Source organism: Pristiophorus japonicus, chromosome 8 (genome assembly GCF_044704955.1).
Source record: "Pristiophorus japonicus isolate sPriJap1 chromosome 8, sPriJap1.hap1, whole genome shotgun sequence".
Classification (NCBI taxonomy): domain Eukaryota; kingdom Metazoa; phylum Chordata; class Chondrichthyes; family Pristiophoridae; genus Pristiophorus; species Pristiophorus japonicus.
The window spans coordinates 85,313,975-85,341,249 of NC_091984.1; the positions used below are offsets into that span (position 1 = coordinate 85,313,975).

The following is a 27,275-nucleotide window of genomic DNA, read 5'->3' on the forward strand; positions in this document are numbered from 1 at the left end:
ACAAATCTGTGCTGACTGTCCCTGATTACTCCATGTCTTTCTAAATGTAGATTTATCCTGTCCTTCAGGATTTTTTCCAATAATTTTCCCACAACTGAGGTTAGGCTGACTGGCCTGTAATTACTTGGTCTATTCCTTTCTCTCTTAATTGGTACAATTGAGTTCAGATTGCAGATTCCAACCCGCTCTTGACTTCAAGGTTCCCCCCACACAACTCCACACCCCCCTCGCGGCCCGGAATCCGCCTTCAGATTAATGTCAAGACCTAACTGTTGGGAGTACACATGAGAAGAATGGCTACCTGCACAAATCCAATTGGTCTGTGGTATGAAACTTTTCTGCAGCCTGAGCCAGTGCCTTCAGAAAAGGTTGGAGGAATGTGAATTAAAAACCTGAATTTTCCAACTCCAATTTCGATATGCACCTTGTTCTCTACAGTCCTATTCATACAGTATGATCTGATGTATGAACCTCAATAAAATCAAAACAGTTTATTTTGGATTGCCCATGTCTGATTGTAGGGAGCTCATACTGAATCAGAGGGTGTGTAACTGGCAGTACTTGTAATTTGGCTTGAAATGTTTAATTAAAGCTTTCAAAATGGACACTTGTGGCTCAGTATTACACAATGTGATTAAAATATTGCATCATTTCCATATATAGCATGTGACAAATAATTTTGGTTTACAATGATTCCTAATTATGTTTTCAACCACACCCAAGCATTCAATACTGAAACTTTTTTTTTGAAAAGTGATAGTTTACATTTCACACCATTCCATAGGAAGCACATTCCTGTTCCAGAGCATCTTGCCTGATTTCATAAATCTAAATTAAGAGAAAAATGAAGGTTTGCTCCCATTATAAAAGAGTTTTCAAAATGATGAATGGAATTGATCTAAAGCTGCTCTGGACAAGTTCTCTATATTGATGAAGGATTCAACAACAGGGACAGCATTTCAAAATTAGAGATACTGGAGATGAATATCTGTGGGGGTTATCCCATTCGTCCTCCATGACTTTAATGGAAGAACTGTGAAAGTTCAGGTAAAACAGTTTAAACAACCTTGTCATGTTTCCAGGATTTCCACAGCTTTTCTGCCAGTTTTGACAGATGAGCGGGGAAACTCCCGCAGAAATCCCCCCCCCCCCTCCCCACTGATCAGTTGGTAAAGCACTGCCCAGTGTTGTACTGAACCCCATCCACCCATCCCTTCAACCAATGTCCTTTCAACCACCGTCTGCCCCACCTGTGACAGAGACTGTCAGTCTCGCATCGGACTCATCAGTCACCTGAGATCTCATTTTTAGTGTGGAAGCAAGTCATCCTCGACTCCGAGGGAGTGCCTAAGAAGAAGGTACTGAACCATACAGACTAGGGTGAAGGGTGCTCTTTCCTGGCTGGTCACGAAGCATGATTGACTATAGCTGTGAGGAAGTGATGTTGCAGTAATTTTAACACACTGGTTAATGTGTTTCTGTGAAATTCCTGCATATGCTATTTTAAGATAGGCACTAGTCGGTTTATTTGAGTTTAGTGAAGATAGCCCACTCAAAAAATTTGAAAAATAGCACAGAGAAATTTTAATGTAAAGGCAAGTACAGGATTGGTCCCGGCTCTGATGGCCTTCTGTCACTCACTGTTTCGAGTCACACTTAAAGAATGACTGATTAGAAGAGATACCAGAAACCTGCAAGCAACTGTGGAACTATACCTTAGTAAGAATCAGTACCTTCAGGATTTGCAGAAAAATTGGAAAGAAGAAAAAAGCCCAAGACTTTATTGGCTGTGAAGCACTTTGGGATGTCCTCAGATCATGAAAGACGCTATATAAATTCATGTTTTTTTTTCTTTAAATTTGTTAGGGTGATAAGATTTTTAAGAACTATAGTGTCATATTTTTATAAGTTTATATGCAATTGCATCAAAATAAAGTATGATTTCAACATAATTCAAATGTATTTTTTCTGTTTTTTGAATATTTACAACCAGCATGTACTGTGTGTGTGGAATACAAGCTATTTTCACAACGAGGGATAGCCTTGTTGCGTAGTGGTAAGCATTTGCAGTGCATACCTAATACTCACGCACACACAGCTAGGCCAAATGGAATGCAGGATTTTCCTTAGATTACCTACGACTTGCCTATCCCTTTCTGAGACCAATTACTGATAACTGCGATAAATTTGATGCCAATTTTAACCTGAGAGACATGACTCACAGAGAATACATTCCTGTGGACTGTGGCACTGGATTTGAAAATTCAGGTAAAAGGGCAATGTTCTAACCCATTTACTGTCCAGTTTCCTGCCTCTAAATTCATTACTTCTTTTAGACTTTGACCATTGGTGATCATTTTCCAACAGTGCATCGACTCTGGATCAGTTCCTATGGACTGGAGGGTAGCTAATGTAACACCACTTTTTAAAAAAGGAGAGAGAAAACAAGTAATTATAGACCAGTTAGCCTGACATCAGTAGTGGGGAAAATGTTGGAATCAATTATTAAGGGTGAAATAGCAGTGCATTTGGAAAGCAGTGACAGGATCGGTCCAAGTCAGCATGGATTTATGAAAGGGAAATCATGCTTGACAAATCTTCTGTAATTTTTTGAGGATGTAGCTAGTAGAGTGGACAAGGGAGAACCAGTGGATGTGATGTATTTGGAATTTCAAAAGGCCTTTGACAAGGTCCCACATAAGAGATTGGTGTGCAAAATCAATGCACGTGATATTGGGGGTAATGTACTGACGTGGATAGAGAATTGGTTGGCAGACAGGAAGCAGAGAGTCGGGATAAACGGGTCCTTTTCGGAATAGGAGGCAGTGACTAGTGGAGTGCCGCAGGGCTCAGTGCTAGGACCCAGCTCTTTACAATATACATTAATGATTTAGATGAAGGAATTGAGTGTAATATCTCCAAGTTTGCAGATGACACTAAACTGGGTGGCAGTGTGAGCTGTGAGGAGGACGCTAAGAGGCTGCAGGGTGATTTGGACAGGTTAGGTGAGTGAGCAAATGCATGGCAGATGCAATATAATGTGGATAAATGTGACGTTATCCACTTTGGGGGCAAAAACACGAAGGCAGAATATTATCTGAATGGCGGCAGATTAGGAAAAGGGGAGGTGCAACGAGACCTGGGTGTCATGGTTCATTAGTCATTGAAAGTTGGCATGCAGGTACAGCAGGCGGTGAAGAAGGCAAATGGCATGTTGGGGATTTGAGTATAGGAGCAGGGAGGTCTTACTGCAATTGTACAGGGCCTTGGTGAGGCCTCACCTGGAATATTGTGTTCAGTTTTGGTCTCCTAATCTGAGGAAGGCCATTCTTGCTATTGAGGGAGTGCAGTGAAGGTTCACCAGACTGATTCCAGGGATGGCTGGACTGACATATGAGGAGAGACTGGATCAACTGGGCCTTTATACACTGGAGTTTAGAAGGATGAAAGGGGATCTCATTGAAACGTATAAGATTCTGACGGGACTGGACAGGTTAGATGCGGGAAGAATGTTCCCGATGCTGGGGAAGTCCAGAACCAGGGGACACAGTCTTAGGATAAGGGGTAGGCCATTTAGGACTGAGATGAGAAGAAACTTCTTCACTCAGAGAGTTGTTAACCTGTGGAATTCCTTGCCGCAGAGAGTTGTTGGTGCCAGTTCATTGGATATATTCAAGAGGGAGTTTCCCTTACGACTAAAGAGATCAAGGGTTATGGAGAGAAAGCAGGAAACGGGAACTGAGGGAATGATCAGCCATCTTATTGAATGGTGCTGCAGGCTCGAGGGGCCAAATGGCCTACTCCTGCACCTATTTTCTATGTTTCTATGTCTAACATACTAATTTGGATCTGACTTTTGCAATCTGAACATACATCTTAGTTATATCAATCTAATTTAAAGGCATACTTATTTGAGCCCATTTCAAGTTGCTCACAAAGTGGCACTCTATCCTACCATAAAAAATACCATCAATGTTCTCCTCTCCTCTCCTGAAGCTATTAACTCTTACTGAGGTATGGTTCCATGGATATTAGTTGCCCTCCAAAACTTGTATCAAATGGTCACTTTTACGTAAGGGAGGCGTTGCACAAGCATTCGCGCTACAAAATGCAAGTTTCGGCAACTTAAGTCCAGGGTCGTTTGCGCTGCGAGAGAAGCCTTGAGAGGGGGAAACAAAAAATTCCAAAAAACATGTACAAGACCCTTAACTATCTAATCGCTGCAAAAAAATTAAAACTTTTTAACTTAACTTTTTTGCAGGCTTTCGTACTTACCGCTGCTGGCAGGGCTGCACCGACAGGTTTGACCTGTCGCTATTCTGCGTACGGATCAGGAGAGAGCCGAAACTCAATCGCAAACGCAATCAGAGTCGTTGCACATTTGCGCACCTCTCCCTGGCGGTACTTGGAAGCGCCGCAGCAAACAGGTACCCGAGGATCCCACCCGGGCTTTGCGACCGGGTTATCGCTGCGGAGAGTTAGATCGCGGCAAAAACCCGGTCACAAACATTTTGAAAATCTGGCCCCACGTGTGATCATTGGCAGAAAATGTAAAAGGCTATTTGACCCAGGAGGTTGATGGAGGAGAGTAAATGGATTAAATCTGAGCATAAAAGATACTGCAGATGCTGTAAATCTGAAATAAAAGCAGAAAATGCTGGAACCAATCAGGTCAGGCAGCTTTTATGGAGAGAGGTAAGTAGAATTAACATTTCAGGTTGATGATCTTTTTAAAAGTAATTGATCTGAAATGTAACCATACCTTCCTGTCTCCTCCAATGCTGCTTGAACAGCTGAGCATACTCTTATCCGCAGTTCCAGCAGTGGTCACTGAATGATTGGGGTGGGGACCCTGACTGATTTTTCCCTCCCAAATCCTGGGGTTTTCTGTGGCCAATCATAGCAATTCTGCTTCCACCCAGGTTGTCAGTTAACTCAACACAGACTGAGCTTGAACATGCAATCTTATAGTTATTTGCTATTTTAACCAGTTAACCAAACTAGGAAGTTAGACAGTTTATATTGCAGCACTGTCTTCACAGGTAGCATGGCCCATGGGAGGTATCAATGTAATATTAATGAAATGGTGTACATGCAACTGAATATTTACTTGCAAAAGGAGATAGTCGCTAAAGGCAAACATAAATGGTTGCTGCTGCATTTTGTCTTGGTCACAGACAGCATGAACTTTCAACTCGCCTGTATAGATCAGTGGTGTGATTTCCACATTGCTCAGCTGTACAAACGATCCCTGACATAGGGGAACGCCCATGGTCCAAATGCAATTGAAGAAGATATCCCAGTGAAAACAGACTGAATTTAGAACACCAGTAATCCCACTATATTGCATTGCAACTGTTTCCAATTAAAACAATCCAGTAATGTACAAAATAAAATGAACGGTTGCAGGGTAGAATGGGAGCAATAAATAGTTGGTCAATAAAAGTGTAATCATTTTTATTAACAGGTTAAAAAAATTATAGTCGATCCCTTCAGTTAAACATAAATAATAAAAAGTCCACTTATATAAATCGCAAAATAACTTATTTAATTTCATACTAAGACAAAGCAGCAAAAAATCGTTTTTACACTTGAAATACAATAAATTCTTTAACACATTAAGTTCTTTGCTTTTTTCAAACTTTCCCCTCAGATCCTTGACATGTTGTAATTATGGAACAATACTGCATTTTCACAACTAAATGAAATCATCCGTCCAGTTTTGTCAAAATAAGTTTTTTAAATTCTATTTCCCGAAATGGAAAGTTGTAATTCCCCCGCAATTCTTCCGGATGTTCTATTACTCTCTGCTATGAAGCCAGCTCAACCTTTGCTTCAGTTCCCGTCTGCTTACTCATCGTCACTGTTTCCAGGCACAAACTGAAGCTGAGTCATAGTCCAGCGTTCAGAGAAAATAATTACACAGAGCCGAAACTCCAGTCTAGGCCGCCCTCAGCAACAAAAATCAACCTTAATTTTCCAGCTCCAAGTTTTCGGGCAGCTATTGAGAAAATCTCCTGAGCAATCCCTTAGAGGTGAATGCCACTCTTGAATCCAATTTTGCGATTAATCCATTTAAAAGGGATCACCGTTCGGGCAAATTGATGAGTGGGACCCACTGGTCTAGGTAACGACTTTCTTTGCAAAAACAGGTGACTTTGCTCAACGCTGCATCTTTCCATGGTGCAACTTGACTCTGAAATAAATATTTTAAAAGTCATCCATACAGAACAAATAGCATTAGCAATTTGCATCATCTGATTCACCCTCGCTGACTCTTTTTCAAACTCCAAGTTGTGATCTATATTAGCTCTGCACATACATGTTACTCTAATAGAGAAGCGATGACACGCCATCTATTGGTGCAAAACTTCAAAAAGAAACATCAGTTCATCTCCGAGTATTCGTCTGCATCTGACTGCAAAGATTAAAAACTAGTGGGGCGTCTTTGTAATAATTTGTTTAGTCTGCAGCAAGCGGGCGCGCACTATTGCTTTGCAATAAGCTGGACTGATTTCAATCAGTCTGTGAAAAATGAAGGGGAGGGGGTGCTGCTCGTTTCATCTCCTTCATAAACGGCATAATTTAAACCTTCATACAAGTAAGATTTCTGTCAGCGTTTTTTTTTAGCCTGATGACAGTTCTACGCCTCGGCTCTTGGGTTTGTTATTATTGTGACGAGAGTCATACTTACTGTAACCAATATGCAGTGGAGATCTTTGGGCTCGCCTGCCCCGTCTATCCCGCCTAGGATCTCAGCCAGACAGTGCATGTTGTTTACCCTCAGGATGTTAATGTCGTTTTCGCAGCAAAAAGCTTGGATCAGAGTAAAATGAATTTGCAAAGCCACGTCCAGGTCGTCCCCGTCGTCCGTGGCAAGCAAACATAAAACGACGTTGTCAGGATCCCTGTTGAAAGGGAGAAATAAAATCAAACGGCTTGCAAATTATGAATAATATTTAAAGCACGAAGATGCGAAAAAAAACCGTGTGGAAAGTTTGCTTGTTGATGGACACTTACGCGTTTAAGAGTTTTGCTGCCTCATACACTCCAACTGTGATGCAACCTTGCGCTAACGCAGAGCTCAAAACTTCTTCCAGAGCTTTTCCCACCACATCCATCCTGTCACAAAAGGCAAAATTCAGGAATTGAAATCATTATTAGCGCCCTCGCCAAAACAAGAAAAGGATCGAGCTCCAGAGACTAACAATTCTGTGTTGCAGTCGCCTCAAACAAATGCAAATTTACGAACTTCATCTCAAAAAATATTCAAATATGAGGAGAAAATTAAACTTTTTAACCGACGCTCAATGCAAAATAAGGATCAGCATCGCGCACGGACTATCCACATTGGTCAGAGATTGTTCCAGCTTTTTTTAAATGAACTGATTAGTTTAAAATGCAATCAATGGGTTTTGTAGCATTATTTTACCTGTCTGTTTTCTGATCGCCTGTGAGTTCTTCAAAAGTCATTATGTTTGTAGGTCTGGCTGGGTTTCACAGGTTGCTATAGGTTTCTTTGCTTGCAAATGATGCACTAAATCAGTGTCTCCTGTCTGCCTCTGTGACTCCTGTCGCTTCTGGCAACTCCTGCACAAACCCCAGCCCTCGCGGGGAGGGGAGGAGCCAGGACCAGGGGCAGGATGTAACGAGCCCAACCCACCAACCCACTGCTCGCATTTCCTGATGTATTTGCATGCTCGCTTCGCCATTGGCTCGTTTGCTTTATGCTAATAAGTCCATGGCTCTCTCCTTGACCCGCTGGGGACAAAGGGTCAGCCCGGTGGGGGCGGTGCCTCACCGCCACACACGCATTTCATTGGATAATTCTGTTTGTCAATCAACGTGCTTTGTTCGAGTTTGTAATTTGCAGGTTTGCCCTCTGAAGTTATGCATGGAAATAACTACCTTTATGTTTTGCTCAAAGAGATATAAGGGGAAAAATGCGTGCACTATTTGTAGATACAGTGAACAAACCTCCCATGCAACCTCTATCACCAAGGACAAAGGCAGCAATGTTATGGGAACACCAAGTTCCCCCAAATCACATACCATCCGGATTTGCACATCTATCGCAATTCCTTCAACGTTGCTGGGTCAATACCCTGGAATTTCCTATCAATATTACTGCATTTCAAAAGTACTTCGTTGGCTGTATAGCACTTTGGGACTCCCTGAGATTGTGAAGGGAGCTATATAAATGCAAGCTTTACTTTCCAACACCATTGTTGGATGCTATCATGAAATCATCAAGGAAACAGCCCACGAGCACCTTCTCAGGCCAGTAGTGTGGCAATAAATGTGGCCTTGCCAATGTTGCTCACATCCCAATTGTCATGTATTCAACTGTCATTGTAATCCATGTATAAACTGACCTAAGTTGTACACCATGAGAACACTGACCACTAGGTGGTGAACTTGTGGTAGACACTCCTAACTTGGACTTTCAGGTATAAAAGGGGAAGCTCCACCCACCTTCATCACTTCAGTGTTGGCAAATAAAGGTCACCGGTCACAGAGTGACCTTCTCTCTAGTATGGGCCTCGTGTGCATTTGGATTGTATAGTAAGGACATATTACCAAGAACATATTTTAAAAATGTATATGCATGTTGCTAAAAATGTAGCTATGTATATTTTAAAAATGTATAATATAATTGAGTCAACATCATACCTAAATGTTATACGCAAGAGAATTTGAGTATAAGAGTAAATACATCTTATTGCAATTATATAGGACCCTGGTGAGACTGCACCTGGAGTATTGTGTACAAGTTTGGTCTCCTTACCGAAGGAAGGATATAATTGCCATTGAGAGAGTGCAACGAAGGTTCACCAGTCTGATTCCTCGGATGGGGGATTGTCCTATGAAGAGAGATTGAGTAGACTAGGCATATATTCTCTAGAGTTTAGAAGAATGAGAGGTGAGCTCATTGAAACATACAGAATTCTTACAGGGCTTGACAGGGTAGATGCAGGAAGGATGCGCCCTCTGGCTGAAGAGTCTAGAACTAGGGGCCACAGTCTCAGAATAAGGGGTTGGCTGAGTAGAAACTTCTTCACTCAGAGGGTGGTGAATCTTTGTAATTCTCTACCCCAGAGGTCTGTGGATGCTCAGTCTTTGAGAACTAAGGCACCTTGCAGGACACTGCAAATTCGATGGAGTCCTTGAGCAAATGCTAAGAGACCTTTTTGTGCTTGGCATTGGCCATGAGGTTATCCTTCGCAAACTATTGACTGTTGAAACACTGAATCTGAGCAAAGCCATAACGATAGACCAGGCATTTATGTTCATCAGCGATAACACCAAACAAATTTCACAGCATAAAGGGATTTCGGCAAGTACTGTACACAAAGTAACGTCATTTTCAGGCAGGAATGCATATGGCAGAACGTACACGCCGGCAGCTGCACGACCTCAGATGACCCAGAGTCCGCCATCAATCGTTAATGCGAGGCAGTTAACACCTTGTTGGCGCTGTGGAGGTGATCATCGAGCCCATCAATGCCGCTTCAAACACTATGTGTGCAAAGGCTGTGGAACAATGGGACACCTCCAGCGAATGTGCAGACGAGTTGCAAACCTGCAAACCACCACATTTCAGAGGAGAACAGATCTATGGCGGATCAGGCTGAACTAGAGACTCGAACCGAGGAGGCAGAAGTGTACGGGGTACACACCTTCACCACGAAATGTCCACCGATCATGCTAAAAGTCGAACTGGATGAAATTCCAGTATCCATGGAACTGGACACAAGTGCGAGTCAGTCTATCATGAGCAAAAAGCCCTTCGACAGGCTGTGGTGCAACAAGGCACACAGGCCCAAGCTTAGCCCCATTCATACCAAGCTAAGAACTTACACTAAAGAGCTGATCCCTGTAATTGGCAGCGCAGCAGTAAAAGTCTCCTATGATGGAGCAGTGCACGAACTCCCACTATGGATTGTACCAGGAGACGGCCCCACACTGTTCGACAGAAGCTGGCTGGGAAAAATCCGCAGGAACTGGGACGACATCCGAACGCTCTCGCCCGTTGATGACGCCTCATGTGCCCAGGTTCTGAGCAAGTTCCCGTCATTGTTTGAGCCAGGCATCGGAAGTTTCTCAGGGGCAAAGGTTCAGATCCACTTGGTTCCCAGTACACGACCCATCCACCACAAGGCACGGGCGGTAGCATATATGATGCAAGAGAAAGTGAAAATTGAGCTGGACGGGTTGCAGCGAGAAGGCATCATCACGCCAGCGGAGTTCAACGAGTGGGCCAGTCCTATTGTTCCAGTTCTCAAAGGCGACGACACGGTCAGAATTTGTGGGGACTATAAAGTAACAATTAACCATTTTTCGCTGCAGGACCAGTACCCGCTACCCAAGGCAGACGACCTATTTGCGACGCTGGCAGGACGAAAGACGTTCACCAAGTTGGATCTGACCTCGGCCTACATGACGCAGGAGCTGGCGGAATCTTCGAAAGGCCTCACCTGCATCAACACACACAAAGGTCTGTTCATCTACAATAGATGCCCGTTTGGGATTCGATCGGCCTTGGCTATTTTCCAAAGGAACATGGAGAGTCTGCTAAAGTCGGTTCCGCGCACCGTGGTTTTCCAGGACGACATACTGGTCACAGGTCAGGACACCATCGAACACTTGAAGAACCTGGAAGAGGTTCTAAGTCGGCTAGATCACGTGGGACTCAGGTTGAAATGCTCAAAGTGTGTTTTCCTAGCTCCAGAGGTCAAGTTCATAGGGAGAAGAATCGCGGCAGACGGCATCAGACCCACTGACACCAAGACGGAGGTCATCAGAACGCGCTGAGATCACAGAACGTGACGGAGCTGCGATCGTTCCTGGGACTCTTCAACTATTTTGGTAATTTCCTACCCGGGTTAAGCACCTTGCTAGGACCCCTACATGTGCTTCTACACAAGGGAGATGACTGGGTATGGGGGAAATCACAAGAGGCTACTTTTGAGAAAGCAAGAAATCTGTTATGTTCCAACAAACATGCTTATCTTGTATAACCCATATAAACGTTTAGTGCTAGCTTGCAATGCGTCTTCATACGGGGTCGGGTGTGTGTTACAACAAGCTAACAAATCGGGAACATTGCAACTGGTCGCCTATGCGTCAAGGAATTTGTCCAAGGCCAAAAGGGCCCACAGCATGATTGAAAAAGAAGCTCTGGCATGTGTTTACGGGGTGAAAAAAATGCACCAGTATCTGTTTGGTCTCAAGTTTGAGCTGAAAACTGACCTTAAGCTGCTCATATCGCTATTCTCAGAGAGCAAAGGGATTAATATCAATGCTTCTGCCCGCATCCAAAGATGGGCGCTCACGCTGTTTGCATACAACTATGTAATCCGCCACAGACCAGGCACAGAGAACTGCGCTGATGCTCTCAGTCGGCTACCATTACCCACCCCCGGGGTGGAAATAGCACAGCCTGCAGACTTGCTCTTGGTGATGGATGCATTTGAAAACGAAAAGTCACCCGTTACAGCCCGCCAGATCAGGACCTGGACCAGCCAGGATCTGAGAATAGCGATATGAGCAGCTTATGGTCAGTTTTTAGCTCAAACTTGAGGCCAAACAGATACTGGTGCATTTTTTTCACCCCGTAAACACATGCCAAAGCTTCTTTTTCAAGCCAGGATCCTTTGTTGTCCCTTGTAAAAAACTGTGTCCTCCATGGGAGCTGGTCCAGTGTCCCAGCGGAGATGATGAAGAGATCAAGCCGTTCCCGCGGCGCAAAGACGAAATGTCCATACAGGCGGACTGTCTTTTGTGGGGTAATCGCGTGGTTTTGCTTAAGAAAGGCAGGGAAACGTTCATACGCAACCTACACAGTACCCACCCAGGCAAAGTAATGATGAAAGCTATAGCCAGATCCCAGTGTGGTGGCCTGGCATCGACTCAGATTTAGAGTCGTGCATACGCCAATGCAACACTTACTCTCAACTGAGCAATGCACCCAGAGAGGCACCGCTAAGTTTGTGGTCATGGCCTTCCAAACCGTGGTTGAGGTGCACGTTGACTTTGCGGGGAAAAATGGTTTTGGTTGTTGTGGATGCCTATTCAAAATGGATTGAATGTGTAATAATGTCTGTAAGCACGCCCACTGCCACCATCGAAAGCCTACGAGCCATGTTTGCCACGCACGGCCTGCCCGCTGTCCTTGTCAGCGACAATGGGCCATGTTTCACCAGTGCTGAATTCAAGGAATTCATGACCTGCAATGGGATCAAGCACGTCACATCTGCCCCATTCAAGCCCGCATCCAATGGTCAGGCAGAAGGGACAGTCCAGACCATCAAGCAAAGCTTGAAACGCGTGTCGGAAGGCTCCTTGCAGACCCGCCTGTCCCGAGTCCTGCTCAGCTACCGCACCAAAGCCCACTCGCTCACCGGGGTTCCCCCAGCCGAGCTGCTCATGAAAAGGATGTTCAAAACAAGGCTCTCTCTTGTCCACCCTGATCTCCATGATCACGTCGAGGGCAGGCGGCATCAACAAAGCATGTACCATGATCGCGCAAACTTGTCACGCGATATTGAAGTCAATAACCCTGTATTTGTACTCAATTATGGACATGGTCCCAAATGGCTTGCTGGCACTGTCATAGCCAAAGAAGGGAGTAGGGTATTTCAGGTCAAACTTGCCAATGGACTAACTTGCAGAAAGCATTTGGACCAAACCAAACTGCGATTTACAAACAGCCACGAGCAACCCGATGAGGACACCACCAACTTTGACCTTCCAACATACACACAAATGGCAACCGACATTATGGTTGACCACGAAACTGAACTCACCATCCCCAGCAGCCCGGCAAGACCAGCTGCCCAGCAGCCCAGCGAAGAACCAACCAACTCACCCACACCTGCATTTGTACCAAGACAACCAACAAGGGAGCGAAAAGCTCCAGATCGTCTCACTCTGTAAATAAGGGTACTATTGACTTTGGGAGGGAGTGATGTTATGTATGCAACCCCAGGCAAACTGTATAATACTGCCACCAGAGGACCTACCTGTTGGAGTCCCAGCATCCCTTGGGGGCACTGTATATAAGCAGGCCTCCCACGCTGTACCAGCACTCTGGAGTCTGAATAAAGGAGCTAAGGTCACACTTACTCATTGTCTACAGTACTCAGTTGCTTTACTTTATTATGAGAATAACAAGAGACTTGAGCACAAAATCTTTTTAACACTGTCAGAGGTTCCGTCATTCGGATGTAACTATAAACTGAGGCCCCATCTGCTCTCTCAGGTGGATGTAAAAGATCCGATGGCACTATTTTAAAGAAGAGCAGGGGAGTTATCCTTGATGTTCTGGCCAATATTTATCCCTCAATCAACATCAGCGTTTCTGCAACCACCAACGTGAGTCTGCATGGTGTGCTGCCTCCCTGGTGCCAGGGTAAAGGACATCACTGAGAAGGTGCAGAATATTTTGAGGGGGAAGGGGTACAGCCAGAAGCCTCGGTCTATGTGGGAACTAATGTCATAGGAAGGAAAGGGTTGCAGTCCTGCAATCATAGTTTCAGGAGCTAGGGAGGAAGTTAAAAAGCAAGCCCTCCAAGGTAGTAATCTCGGGATTACTCCCAGTGCCACGTGCTAGTGAGTATAGGAATAGTAGGATAAAGCAGGTTAACACGTGGCTGAAGAAATGGTGCAGGAAGGTGGGCTTCAGATTCATGGGGCATTGGGACCAGTTTAAGGTGGATGGGTTGTGTTATGTATGTGCAATTTACTAGTGAGTAAGACTTGCCACCAGGAGGCACACCTGTTGGAGACCCAAGGGTCACCTGCACACCCCGAGCAAGCAGGTATAAAAGGCAGTCTACCATGCTGCTCCCCCACTCTGGAGTTACACTAAAGAGACCAAGGTCACAACAGTTTGAGCTTACATTATACAGTCTTGTGGAGTTATTCTGAACATAACAATTGGTGACGAGTAACAGATCACGAACTTTCACGCGGTTATGGCTGCTGTTGGTATTCTTGAGAGATTTGTTGAGGGTGATCATTGGGAAGCCTTCGTTGAGCGTCTTGACCAGTACTTCGTGGCCAACGAGCTGGATACGGAAGATACCGCGATCAAGCGCAGGGCGATTCTCCTCACCGTTTGTGGGTCCACAATATATGGCCTCGTCAAAAATCTGCTAGCACTGACGAAACCAACGGACAAGACATATGCAGAGTTGTGCACGCTAGTTTGGGAACACCTCAAGCCGAAGGAGAGCATCTTAATGACTAGGTATCGCTTTTACACGCACCATCGCTCCGAGGGCCAGAACGTGGCGAGCTATGTCATCGACCTAAGACGCCTTGCGGGACAGTGTGAATTTGCGGGATCTTTGGGGGAAATGTTGCGGGACTTTTTCATGCTTGGAATCGACCATGAGGTCATTCTTCGCAAACTGCTGTCTGCCGAATCCCTAGATCTGAGCAAAGCCATCACGATAGCCCAGGCTTTCATGTTTACGAACGATAACACTAAACAGATATCTTTGCAGCATCGAAGCTCACCGGCAAGTACTGTGCATAAAATAATGCCTTCAGTAGTCAGAACTGTACATGGCAGGGCCTACACTCCCACAGAGGCCAGACCTAGGAGGACTCAGAGTCCGCTGTGGGACGTGATTATGAATCCATTAGCACCATGTTGGCGCTGCGGGGGTAATCATAGAGCCCATCAATGTTGATTCAAGCACTTTTTGTGCAAGGGCTGTGGAACAATGGGGCACCTCCAGCGAACGTGCTGCGATTCACCACATGGCAGAGTCGGCAGAAGATGACCGATCCGGCGCAGATCGCGCTGAACAAGCAAGAGAGGCAACTCAACCCGAGGCTGAAGAGGAAGTGTATGGGGTACACACCTTCACCACCAAAAGCCCTCTGATAATGTTGAAAGTCAAATTAAACAGCATTCCAGTTTCCATGGAATTGGACACAGGGGCGAGTCAGTCAATTATGAGCCAGAAGGCTTTTGAGAAACTGTGGGGCAACAAGACACAAAGGCCAAAACTGAGCCCGATTCACACAAAGCTGCGCACTTACACCAAAGAGCTCATACCAGTCATTGGCAGTGCGGCAATGAAGGTATCGTGCGATGGAGCTGTGCATGATTTATCATTATGGATTGTATCAGGCGATGGCCCAACACTGTTCGGCAGAAGCTGGCTAGGAAAGATCCGATGGAACTGGGACGACATCAAAGCACTGTCTTCGGTGGATGGCGCCTCGTGCGCCCAAGTGCTAAACAAATTCCTGTCGTTATTTGAGCCAGGCATCAGCAACCTCACATGCCGCAAAGTGCAGATCCATCTAGTCCCTGATGCATGGCCCATTCATCACAAGGCCCGAGCGGTTCCATATATGATGCGAGAGAAAGTCGAAATCGAGCTGGACAGACTTCAACGAGAGGGAATCATATCGCCAGTCGAGTTCAACGAGTGAGCCAGTCCAATTGTTCCGGTGTTGAAAAGCGATGGGGTGGTCAGAATCTGCGGGGACGACAAGGTAACGATCAACCGAGTCTCGTTACTGGACCAGTACCAACTACCCAAAGCGGATGACCTATTCGCAACGCTAGCAGGGGGAAAGTCGTTCACCCAGCTGGATCTAGCCTCTGCTTACATGACACAGAAGCTGGCTGAACCTTCGAAAAAATTGACATGCATCAACACACACAAAGGACTGTTAATATACCACAGATGCCCTTTTGGGATTCGCTCGGCTACAACCATCTTCCAGAGGAACATGGAGAGTCTGCTGAAATCGGTTTCACGCACCGTGGTGTTTCAAGACGACATCCTGATCACTGGTCGCAACACCACCGAACACTTGCACAACCTGGAAGAGGTTCTAAAGCGACTGGACAGAGTGGGACTCAGACTGAAACCAAGTGTGTTTTCCTGGCACCAGAGGTCAAATTTCTGGGGAGGAAGATCGCGGCAGACGGCATCAGACCCACAGACTCCAAGACGGAAGCCATCAAGAACGCACCCAGACCACAGAATGTGACGGAGCTGCGTTCGTTCCTGGGACTCCTCAACTATTTTGATAGCTTTGGGTTGAGCACTTTGCTGGAATCTTTGCATTTATTGCTACGCAAGGGTGACAACTGGGTTTGGGGTAAATCTCAAGAGACAGCCTTTAATAAGGCCAGAAACCTGCTATGTTCTAACTTGTTACTTGTCCTGTATGACCCATGTAAACGTTTAGTACTAGCTTGTGATGCATCTTCGTACGGGGCGGTTGTGCGTTACAGCAAGCCAATGCGTCAGGCAAACTGCAACCAGTTGCATATGCGTCCAGAAGTTTATCCAAGGCTGAAAGAGCCTACAGTATGGTTGAGAAAGAAGCATTAGTATGTGTATACGGGGTTAAGAAAATGCACCAATACCTATTTGGACTCCATTTCGAGCTCGAAACCAACTACAAGCCGCTCATTTTGCTGTTCTCAGAAAGTAAAGGTATTAACAGCAATGCTTCATCCCGCATCCAGAGATGGGCAATAACATTATCTGCGTATGACGATGTAATCCGCCACAAACCAGGCACTGAGAACTGTGCTGATTCCCTCAATTGGCTACCATTGCCCACCACCGGGGTGGAAATGGCGCAACCCGCAGACTTGCTTCTTGTAATGGATGTTTTTGAGAGCGAGGGGTAACCTGTCACGGCTCGCCAGATCAGGACCTGGACTAGCCAGGACCCTGTGCTATCACTGGTAAAAAACTGCATTGGCTGTTCCCGGAGAAATGCAAGATGAAATTAAGCTGTTTTACCGACGCAAGGATGAAATGTCCATCCATTCGGATTGTTTCCTATGGGGGAAACGCGTGGTTTTGCCAAAGAATGGCAGGGAAATGTTTATACGCGACCTACACAGTACCCACCCAGACATAGTCATGATGAAGGCTATCATCAGGTCGCATGTTTGGTGGCCCGGCATTTACTCGGAATTGGAGTCATGCATACACCAATATAACACTTGCTCACAATTGAGCAATGCACCAAGGGAGGCACCACTGAGTCTGTGTCATGGCCCTCCAAACCGCGGTCCAGGGTCCACGTAGATTTCGCTGGCCCCTTTCTAGGAAAGATGTTCCTTGTAGCAGTGGATGCTTACTCTAAATGGATTGAATGTATAATAATGTCATCATGTACGTCCACTGCCACCATTGAAATCCTCCAGGCCATGCTCGCCACCCATGGTTTGCCGACGTCCTTGTTAGTGACAATGGACCATGTTTCACCAGCTCAGAATTCAACGAGTTCATGACCCACAATGGCATCAAGCATGTCAGGTCTGCCCCGTTTAAGCCCACATCCAATGGTCAAGCGGAATGGGTAGTCCAAACTATCAAGCAGAGCTTGAAACGCATGACGGACGGTTTGCTGCAGACCCAGTTATCTCAGGTTCTGCTCAGCTACTGGATGCGATCCCAGTTGCATACTGGTGTTCTCCCTGCAGAATTGGTAACGAAGAGAGCACTCAAAACCAGGCTCTCCTTAGTCCACCCGGATCTCAATGATCATGTAGAAACCCAACGTCACCAGCATAACTTGTACCACGATCGCGCGGCTGTATCGCATGACATTGAGGTTAATGGCCCTGTGTTTGTTCTTAATTACGGCCATGGTCCCAAATGGGTTGCTGGCATTGTTTTAACCAAGGAGGGGAATAGGGTGTTTGTTGTCAAACTTTTGAATGGCCAAACGTGCAGAAAACATTTGTATCAGACCAAACTGCGGTTCACTGACAATCAAGAACAGTTTGAAGAGGACATTACCATCATTGATCCACCAACACACACCCAACCAGCAATTGACCTCGCTGTCAACCGCGAGGATGAACCCACCATGCCCGACAGTCCGATCAGACCAGCCGCGCTACAACGCAGCAATGATCCGACCAACTCACCCATGCCAGGACTTCAACTCAGGCGATCGACCCGGGAACGTAGAGCCCCGGATCGCCTCAACTTGTAAATAACTCGTATCTAAGACTTTGGGGGGAGTGATGTTATGTATGTACACTTTACTTGTGTGAAAGACTTGTCACCAGGGGCCGCACCTGTTGGAGACCCAATGGTCACCTGCACACCCTGGGCAAGCAGATATAAAAGGCAGTCGACCATGCTGCTCCCTCACTCTGGAGTTACATTAAAGAGACCAAGGTCACAACAGTTTGAGCTTATCTGAGGAAGGACGTTCTTGCTATTGAGGGAGTTCAGCGAAGGTACACCAGACTGATTCCAGGGATGGCTGGACTGTCATATGAGGAGAGACTGGATCAACTGGGCCTTTATTCACTGGAGTTTAGAGGATGAGAGGGGATCTCATAGAAACGTATAAGATTCTAATGGGACTGGACAGGTTAAATGTGGGAAGAATGTTCTCGATGTTGGGGAAGTCCCGAACCAGGGGACATAGTCTTAGGATAAGGGGTAAGCCATTTAGGACTGAGATGAGGAGAAACTTCTTCACTCAGAGAGTTGTTAACTTATGGAATTCCCTGCTGCAGAGAGTTGTTGATACCAGTTCATTGGATATATTCAAGAGGGAGTTAGATATGGCCCTTATGGCTAAGGGGATCAAGGGGTATGGAGAGAAAACAGGAAAGGGGTACTGAGGGAATGATCAGCCATGATCTTATTGAATGTTGGTGCAGGCTCGAAGGGCCGAATGGCCTACTCCTACACCTATTTTCTATGTTTCTATGTTTACAGTATACAGTCTTATGGAGTTATTCTGAACATAACAGGTTGCACCTCAACAGAACTGGGACCAAAATCTTTGTGGGAAGGTTAACTAGTGCTGTTGGGCAGGGTTTAAACTAATTTGGCATGGGGATGGGTACCAGGATGAAACATTAGAGAGGAGAAACAAAGTGCACAAAGGACTAAAGAATAGTTCAGAATTAGGAGGGACCAAGCAGGGGGAAATGCAAAACAGTCTAAGGTGGGTTTGGAATGCATCCACATAAATGCATGGAGCATGGTGAATATGGTTGTTGAGCTCCAGGCACAGGTCGCCACATGAAACTACGATATAGTGGCAATAACAGAGACCTGTCTTAAAGAAGGGGAGGATTGAGAACTTAATGGGATTATTTTGGCCAAAGGATGAAAACAGGTGCTAAATGTGTGCATTGCTAATAGGGGACACGTTTGAAATTCCGGATTTAACGTGCAATTTTCGGGCTAATTGATGATTACCATGAGTTGAACGTACCTGCAGGTTTAGCACTCAAGTGCTGATTAAACACAATTTTTGTGGAAAAATATATGTGGGCTCCTCATACCCACTTCCACGGAAGATGTGGAGCGTGTAAAGTCCTATCCCCTCAGTACAGATTCACACGAGGCATGTAGTGAAGTCAAGGTCACTCTGGACCTGCACCTTTATTTCACAGCCCTGGAATGCTGCACTTGCCTGAGACCTGTACTTATATACCTGTCTCTTGCAAGTGCACCCCTGGTGGTAAGGTATGCTGGTGGTTACAGGTCATATCTTATTACAGTCATGTATAGCATGTTAGGATACAGTTATATATAATAATAAGCGCGATGACTGGGAGTGGAATGAAGCTTCAAGGAGCAAGAGAAAGAGCGACCAAGTTCTCCGATGTGGCAGTGGAGGCCCTGGTGGAGGAGGTAGAGAGGAAGAGGGATATCCTCTACCCGCAGTGGGGAATGAGGACACAGAGCCAGCTGATGCGCTGCATGTGGGACGAGATCACCAGGGAGGTCCCAGCCAGGAGCACTGGCCCCAGGGCATGGCTTCAGGGCTGCAAGAAATGTAATAACTTGACATGAGTGGTCAAGGTAAGATCCCATCTCACAAACACACTTCTCAATAACTGCACCACCACCACCATCATTATAACCTCAACGCACTTCATCTAACTATACACTGACATTCACACACCCCACACTATTGCACCCTTCACAGGCACTACTCACACCTCAGACACATCTCAAAGCTTTTCAACCTTATGAGGCATCACACGCACACACACAAATACACCTGCCAATATTCATTCACAATCACCATTCTTTCTCTTCCAGGAAATATTAGCACAAAGCAGGTGGCAGCGGGACCTGACCAGAGAAGGGGAAGCACAACTTCATGATATCACTCCCTTTGAGGAGGCAGTGCTGGCCATGATCGAGAGGGGAATGGCAGACCCCATGGCCAGGGACAGAGCACAGGGCATCTCGCATAGAGGTATGTGGCCACTACAGCTTCCTTGCAGATGCACAACTATTCCTGATCCCTAATCACGCAATACTATCCTCACTCCCAACCTCCATATGGTCTCATCACACACATCCTCCTATAGTGGCCACAGGCGCTGCACCTGAACCCTTCCAACTTTTTCATTGCAGGCTCCCAGGAACAAGGTGCACTCCGCTTCGTGGAGCAGGTTCAGGAAGAGCAACAGCCACTCCCCCCCTCACCGCCCCCGGAGAAAGAGGAGGAAGAGAGCGAGGACAATGCATTGTGTCAATAGCTACCACTGTTACAGGCACCAGCTCAGAGACCAGCACCATGCGCAATTTAGAGGCTAGCTTGGAAGAGGGTTCCTCACAGTTGGACGTACTGGGCACTAGAGGGCAGCAGCCATGCCGGATGGAAGGGACACCACAGGTGCCACCTTTCCAGAGGGCAAGGTCAGATGAGGACCTTGCAGAGCCAAGCTTCAGAAGAAGGCTGATGGGTGCGACAAATTAAATATTTGATGCAATGGAGAGCCTGCCTGAAAGCCTACGGGTCGTGTTAAGGGGGACGGAGGAGCCTTCCTCCACCTTGGTCGATGGCTGGACACAGAACCTGGAACCCATCCTCTCCAGCGTGGAGAGACTGATTATTTCCAGCCAGCGACCTGTGGAGCCTGACATGCAGCATCTGATGACTGAGGTTGCAGCTTCCATTGCAGCCTGCATGGAGTGGCAAAGTGCTGCAATGGAAGCTCAGGCAACTGCCATGGTGGCTCTGGGCTCTTCGGTTGTAAGAGGCTTGCAGAGTGTCTCTGATGCCCACAGTTCTGCGCTCCACCAGATCACAAGGCGGGCTGAACAGAGGCCTGGGGTAGTGGTGTGTGAATCATGCAGCAGGAACCTATTGGCCTCTCTCCAGATGGCAGCATTGCTACTCTCTCCCTCGCCACTCCAACATTGCTCTTGCCGTTGCCTGTCAGCCAGGCAGCCCAGACAGCTGAAGCCCATGCTGAGATGGTGCAGTCTATGGCAGGGCCATCACGGCCCGCAGCCTCTCCAGGGCATCTGAACTGCCCTCTTCAGATTCTCAGCAGCCAACTACCTTGCCTGTTGCTGACACTGGGGTTGCATTTTGTAGAGGCACTAGATTACACAAGAGCACTTATAGATACTACTAAGAGTAAGCACTAGAAAAGTTTAATATTTGTAAGTGATCATAGAATCATAGAAATATATGGCACAGAAGGAGGCCATTCAGCTCATTGTGTCTGTGCTGGCTGATAAAGAGCTATCCAGCTGAATCCCACTTTCCAGCTCTTGGTCCGTAGCCTTGTAGAACATAAGAACATAAGAATTAGGAACAGGAGTAGGCCATCTAGCCCCTCGAGCCTGCTCCGCCATTCAACAAGATCATGGCTGATCAGGCCGTGGACTCGGCTCCACTTACCCGCCCGCTCCCCATAACCCTTAATTCTCTTATTGGTTAAAAATCTATCTATCTGTGATTTGAATACATTCAATGAGCTAGCCTCAACTGCTTCCTTGGGCAGAGAATTCCACAGATTCACAACCCTCTGAGAGAAGAAATTCCTTCTCAACTCGGTTTTAAATTGGCTCCCCCTAGTTCTAGTCTCCCTGACCAGTGGAAACAACCTCTCTGCCTCTGTCTTGTCTATCCCTTTCATTATTTTAAATGTTTCTATAAGATCACCCCTCATCCTTCTGAACTCCAACGAGTAAAGACCCAGTCTACTCAATCTATCATCATAAGGTAACCCCCTCATCTCCGGAATCAGCCTAGTGAATCGTCTCTGTACCCCCTCCAAAGCTAGTATATCCTTACTTCAATAAGGTTATAGCAGTGCATATCCAATTACTTTTTAAATGTGATGAGGGTTTCTGCCTCTACCCCCTTTCAGGCAATGAGTTCTAGACCCTCACCCTGGGTGAAAAACGTTCTCCTCAACTCCCCTCTAATCTTTCTACCAATTACTTTAAATCTATGCCCTCTGGTCATTGACCTCTGCTAGGGGAAATAGGTCTTTCATATCCATTCTATCAAGGTCCCTCAAGTCTCCCCTCAGCCTCCTCTGTTCCAAAGAAAACATCCCCAGCTTATTCAATCTTTCCTCATAGCTAAAATTCTCTAGTCCTGGCAACATCCTCGTAAATCTTCTCTGTACCCTCCCCAGTGCAGTCAAATATTTCCTGTAATTGGTGACCATAATTGCACAAAGTACTTTAGCTGTGACCTAACTAGTTTTTTATACAGTTCAAGCATAACCTCCCTGCTCTCCTATTCTGTACCTTGGCTAATAAAGGTAAGTATCCCCTTTGCCTCCTTAACCACCTTATCTACCTGTCCTGCTACCTTTAGGGATCTGCGGACATGCAGTCCAAAATCCCTCTGTTCTTCTACACTTATCAGTATCCAACCATTTATTGTGTATTGCCTTGCCTTGTTAGCCCTCCCTAAATTCATTATCTCACACATCTCCAGATTGAATTCCATTTGCCACTTTTCTGCGCATCTGACCAGTCCATTGATATCTTCCTGCAGTCTACAGCTTTCTTCCTCACTATCAACCACACAGACAATTTTTGTATCATCTGTAAACTTCTTAATCATGCCCCCTAAAATCTAAATCATTGATGTATACCTCAAAAAGCAAGGGATCTATTACTAAGCCCTGCAGAACTCCACTAGAAACAGCTATCTAGTCAGAAAAACATCAATTGACCTTTTGTTTCCAATTTTGGATCCAACTTGACACTTTCCCTTTGATCCCATGGGCTTTTACTTTTCTGACCAGTCTGCCATGTGGGACCTTGTCAACAGCCTTGATAAAATCCATGTCGACTATATCAAATGCACCACCCTCATCAACCCTCCTTGTTTCCTCCTCAGAAAATTGAATCAATTTAGTCAGACACAGTCTTCCCTTAACAAATCCATGCTGATTTGTCTTTGATTAATCCGTGCCTTTCTAAATGACTACTTATACTGTCCCTCAGAATTTTTTCCAACACTTTTCCCACCATCAAGGTTAAGTTGACTGGCCTATAATTACTCAGTCTATCCCGTTCACCCCTTTTAAACAATAGTATAAAGTTAGCAGTCCATCAGTCCTCCAGCACCACACCTGTTGCCAGAGAGGATTGAAAAATGAAGGTCAGAGCCTCTGTTATTTCCTCCCTTGCTTCTCTCAACAGCCTGGGATACATTTCATCCGGGTCTAGCGATGTATCTACTTTCAAAGATGCTAAACTGCTTAATACTTCCTTCCTCACTATGTTTATCTCATCTAATATTTCATGCTCCTCCTCCTTAAATACAATGTCTGCATTGTCCCTCTCTTTTGTATTCACTAAGCACTGTACCCACATCTTCCGCCTCCACACACAACTTCCTTTATGGTCTCTAATAGGCCTTACTCTTTCCTTTGTTATCCTCTCGCTCTTTATGTATTTATAAAACATCTTTGGGTTTTCCTTGATTTTACTTGCTGGTTCCATCATGTTTATATATTTTGTTTGATGTATATAAACAGTGATTATGGTAATTAGGTGGAATTGGTGATCTTTTTTATTGTGATCTTCATGGGAAAGGACTGAGTGCAGATGATGGACTGTCTGATGCATTGACCTTATGCGATCACTCCTGGACACCATCATTGGGGTGGGTGATGAGGTATCGGAACTGTCGGGAGAAGTAACAACACTCACAAGAAATGGGAACATTGTCCGAGCACATTAGGGATGGAATGTCACAGGTACCTGATACACTATCGGTGAACATGAGCAAGGGAATGTTGCAGGTAGTTGAGACGCTGTTGGGGCACATGAGGAAGGGAATATCGGAGGTAGCTGCTGCAATAAGGGAACATGCCCAGACCATTGATGGAATCAACTGCCACTCCCACTCCAGTCCCCAGACCAGCCTCTAAAGAGGCCCAAGCCTGGCCTTCCACATTACTGCCCCCCCGCCGCTCCCCCCCCCCCATCAAGAAGTGCACATTACCCGAGATGCTCGAAAAAATAAGCTTGATACCAACCCGAAAAACGCTGTGCCACCGTCTGTGGGCAGGGGTGAAGTCACCAAGACCAAGCGCAGCGGGCGGTCTTAGAATAAGGCGGAGGAGAGATGGGTTCAGCCTTTCTTTGCTGTTGCTATTATTATTGTTGTTACTGTTGTAAATGTTCTAAAATTAAAAGTTTTGCAAGTATGTAAATTTACAAGTTTAAAAGATTATAAGTGATCTTAAAGTTTTTAAGTGATCTTAACTGAAAACTTTAAAGTTTGATACAAGAATATTTTTATTAAAGTTAAGGTAAGTACAAACAAGTGTTAAACATTTGTTATATTTTAAATTATAACTGAATCATTTACATTATTTGTTCCATTATTAACACAACTTTTTGAACTAAAGAAGAATAATTTCCATTATTTGTTGCATTAACACAACACAACGTTACGGAACAGGTCCAAACAGTAAACATGGTCGATTTCGAATAGTTGCCGCTGAGCCTTCAGGCAGCAAAGCGTTCACGGGTGAGCTGCTGGCGCAATGCTTGAGCAATCGTTAAAGGGGCACGACAGCCCGCCCTCCTCCGCCGTTGTGCTCCAAGTTCAGGTAGTTGCATGGCTTACTCATCCTCCGCCTCCTCCTCATCATCTGCATATTCCTCCTCGTCACTAGTCATTCTCACCTCAGGTGGGTCTTCTACTACCAGCTGCTGTTGTCTCATGATGGCTAAGTTGTGCAGCATGCAGCGGACAACAGTGAACTGACCGACAATCTCAGGGGGGTATTGCAAGTAGCCTCCGGAATGGTCCAGGCATCGAAAAACGCTGCTTCAAGATGTCAATGGTCCTCTCATTGCACGTTGCAATGTGCGACATGTTGTATTCCCGGTCAGCTTCTGTCCGGGTCACACGTAGATGTCATGTATGTAACCATCATGCAACAGTAATCTTCATGTAACCTTCATGCAACTCCTGTACACTGTACTTATACCCTAGAAATGCACACCCTGAGCACAGGGGGTGAACTTGTGGGAGACACTCCTCACCTGGGTTTCCAGGTATAAAAGGGAAGGTCCCACCCAGGGTCAGCACTCCTTGGTCCTGGGAATAAAGGTTAAGGTCACGTAGTGACTGTGTCTGCAGTACATGCAGTGTGAGTTTGTAGTAAGGTGCAGAGATACCATATTTGGTGACGAGAAATGGGAATCACCGAACTACGAGGATGGCCACCAGTAGCACAGAGGAACGTTACTCTGTGGGTGAGGACTGGGACGGCTTTGTGGAAAGACTCCAGCAGAGCTTTGTCACGAAGGACTGGCTGGAAGCGACAGCAGCTGACAAGCGGAGGGCGCATCTACTGACCAACTGTGGACCACAGACGTATGCGCTGATGAAAAACCTGCTCGCACCCCAAAAGCCAGCAGACAAATCCTTTGAAGAGCTCAGCCAGCTGATCAGAGAGCATCTCAAGCCGGCGAGTAGCGTACACATGGCCCGGCACCGGTTCTACACGCACCTGCGTCGGGAGGGACAATGCATCTCGGACTTCGTTGCGGACCTGCGGTGCTGGGCCAGTCTCTGTAAGTTCACAGATGCCTGCAGGGGGGAGATGTTAAGGGATTTTTTCATTGAGGGCATTAATCATGCCGGGATTTTCAGGAAGCTCATAGAGGCCAAGGACTTGACTTTAGAAGGGGCGGCGTTGATAGCTCAGACCTTCATGGCAGGGGAAGAGGAGACCAAGCTAATTTACATGCGCAGCCCTGGTCCCAACGTGGCGATGGACCAGGGAGTTAACATTGTGAACGCGGCTCATACCCCGCAGGCAGGCAAGGGCATTTCGTAACCGTACAGGCAGCAACAGACTCTAGGGTGGGCCTGCAACAGGGACAATGGAAAGGGTATCAGCAATTCATGCCATCACGAGGAACAATGCGTCCCGCGATGAGACCATTAACACCCACCATCAGAGTGCTTAGAAACAACCAAATGGGCAATCAGAAAGGAATGCCTGATAACAGTCCTTTTGTTAACAACAATCTCAGCTCATGCTGGAGATGCTGGGGTAGATATTCTGCGAAAAGCTGCAGGTTCCAGCAATATACCTGTAGGATTTGTAACGTCAGTGGACACTTGGCCAGGATGTGCAAAAAGGCTGTGGTGAGGCTAATCTGCGAGACAGAGGAACCAGATGAGAGGTCTGCAATGCAGGATGATGCTTGGGGAAAAGCCATGGATGCTGAAGTTTAGCGGGTTCACGTGGCTGAAGCCCACAGCTCATACACTAAAATGCCACCCATGATGATAAAAGTTTTATTGACCGACATCCCAGTGTGCATGGAGCTGGATACGGGAGCTAGCCAGTCACTTATGAGCGCCCAACAATTTGAGATACTATGGCAAGCAGGCCCAAACTGGAACGCATTGACACGTAGCTACGGACGTACACCAAAGAGATCGTCCTAGTGCTAGGCAGTGCAAACTTGGTGGTAACACATAATGGATCACAGAACCGGCTGCCACTCTGGATCGTCCCGGGGAATGGTCCCGCGTTCTTGGGGAGGAATTGGCTAGCCGAGATGAATTGGAAATGGGGGGGGATGTGCACGCCATTTCATCTGTGGAGCGAAGTTCATGCTCACAGGTCCTACAAAAATTCGGGTCACTGTTTCAACCCGGTGTCGGAACGTTCAAGGACACTAAAGTGGTGATACGCATCACTCCGGACGCCAGACCAGTGCACCACTAAGTCAGAGCGGTGCCGTATGTGATGCATGAGAAAATTGAAAGTGAATTGGACAGGCTTTTGAATTCAGTGACTGGGCAAGTCCCATCGTTCCTGTCCTTAAAGCAGATGGCTTGGTCAGGATTTGTGGCGACTACAAAGCCACCATCAACTGAGTGTCGCTGCAAGACCAATACCCGCTCCCGAGAGCGGAGGACCTTTTTGCAATGCTGGCAGGTGGCAAGCTGTTCACGAAGCTGGACCTCACTTCGGCCTACATGACTCAGGAACT

At 46.2% G+C, this 27,275-nt stretch overlaps 1 protein-coding gene across 1 annotated transcript; it reads right to left on the reverse strand.

Moving 5' to 3' along the window:
- Positions 1-5,440: 5,440 nt before the first annotated feature.
- Positions 5,441-7,597, reverse strand: LOC139268114 (growth arrest and DNA damage-inducible protein GADD45 alpha-like). Its single transcript, XM_070886133.1, has 4 exons — positions 7,433-7,597; positions 7,021-7,122; positions 6,695-6,908; positions 5,441-6,196 (listed from the first exon to the last, which is right to left on the reverse strand). The coding sequence occupies exons 1-4, from the start codon at positions 7,471-7,473 to the stop codon at positions 6,086-6,088; spliced, it is 468 nt and encodes a 155-aa protein (XP_070742234.1). The 5' UTR covers positions 7,474-7,597; the 3' UTR covers positions 5,441-6,085.
- Between the last annotated feature and the right edge of the window lie 19,678 nt (positions 7,598-27,275).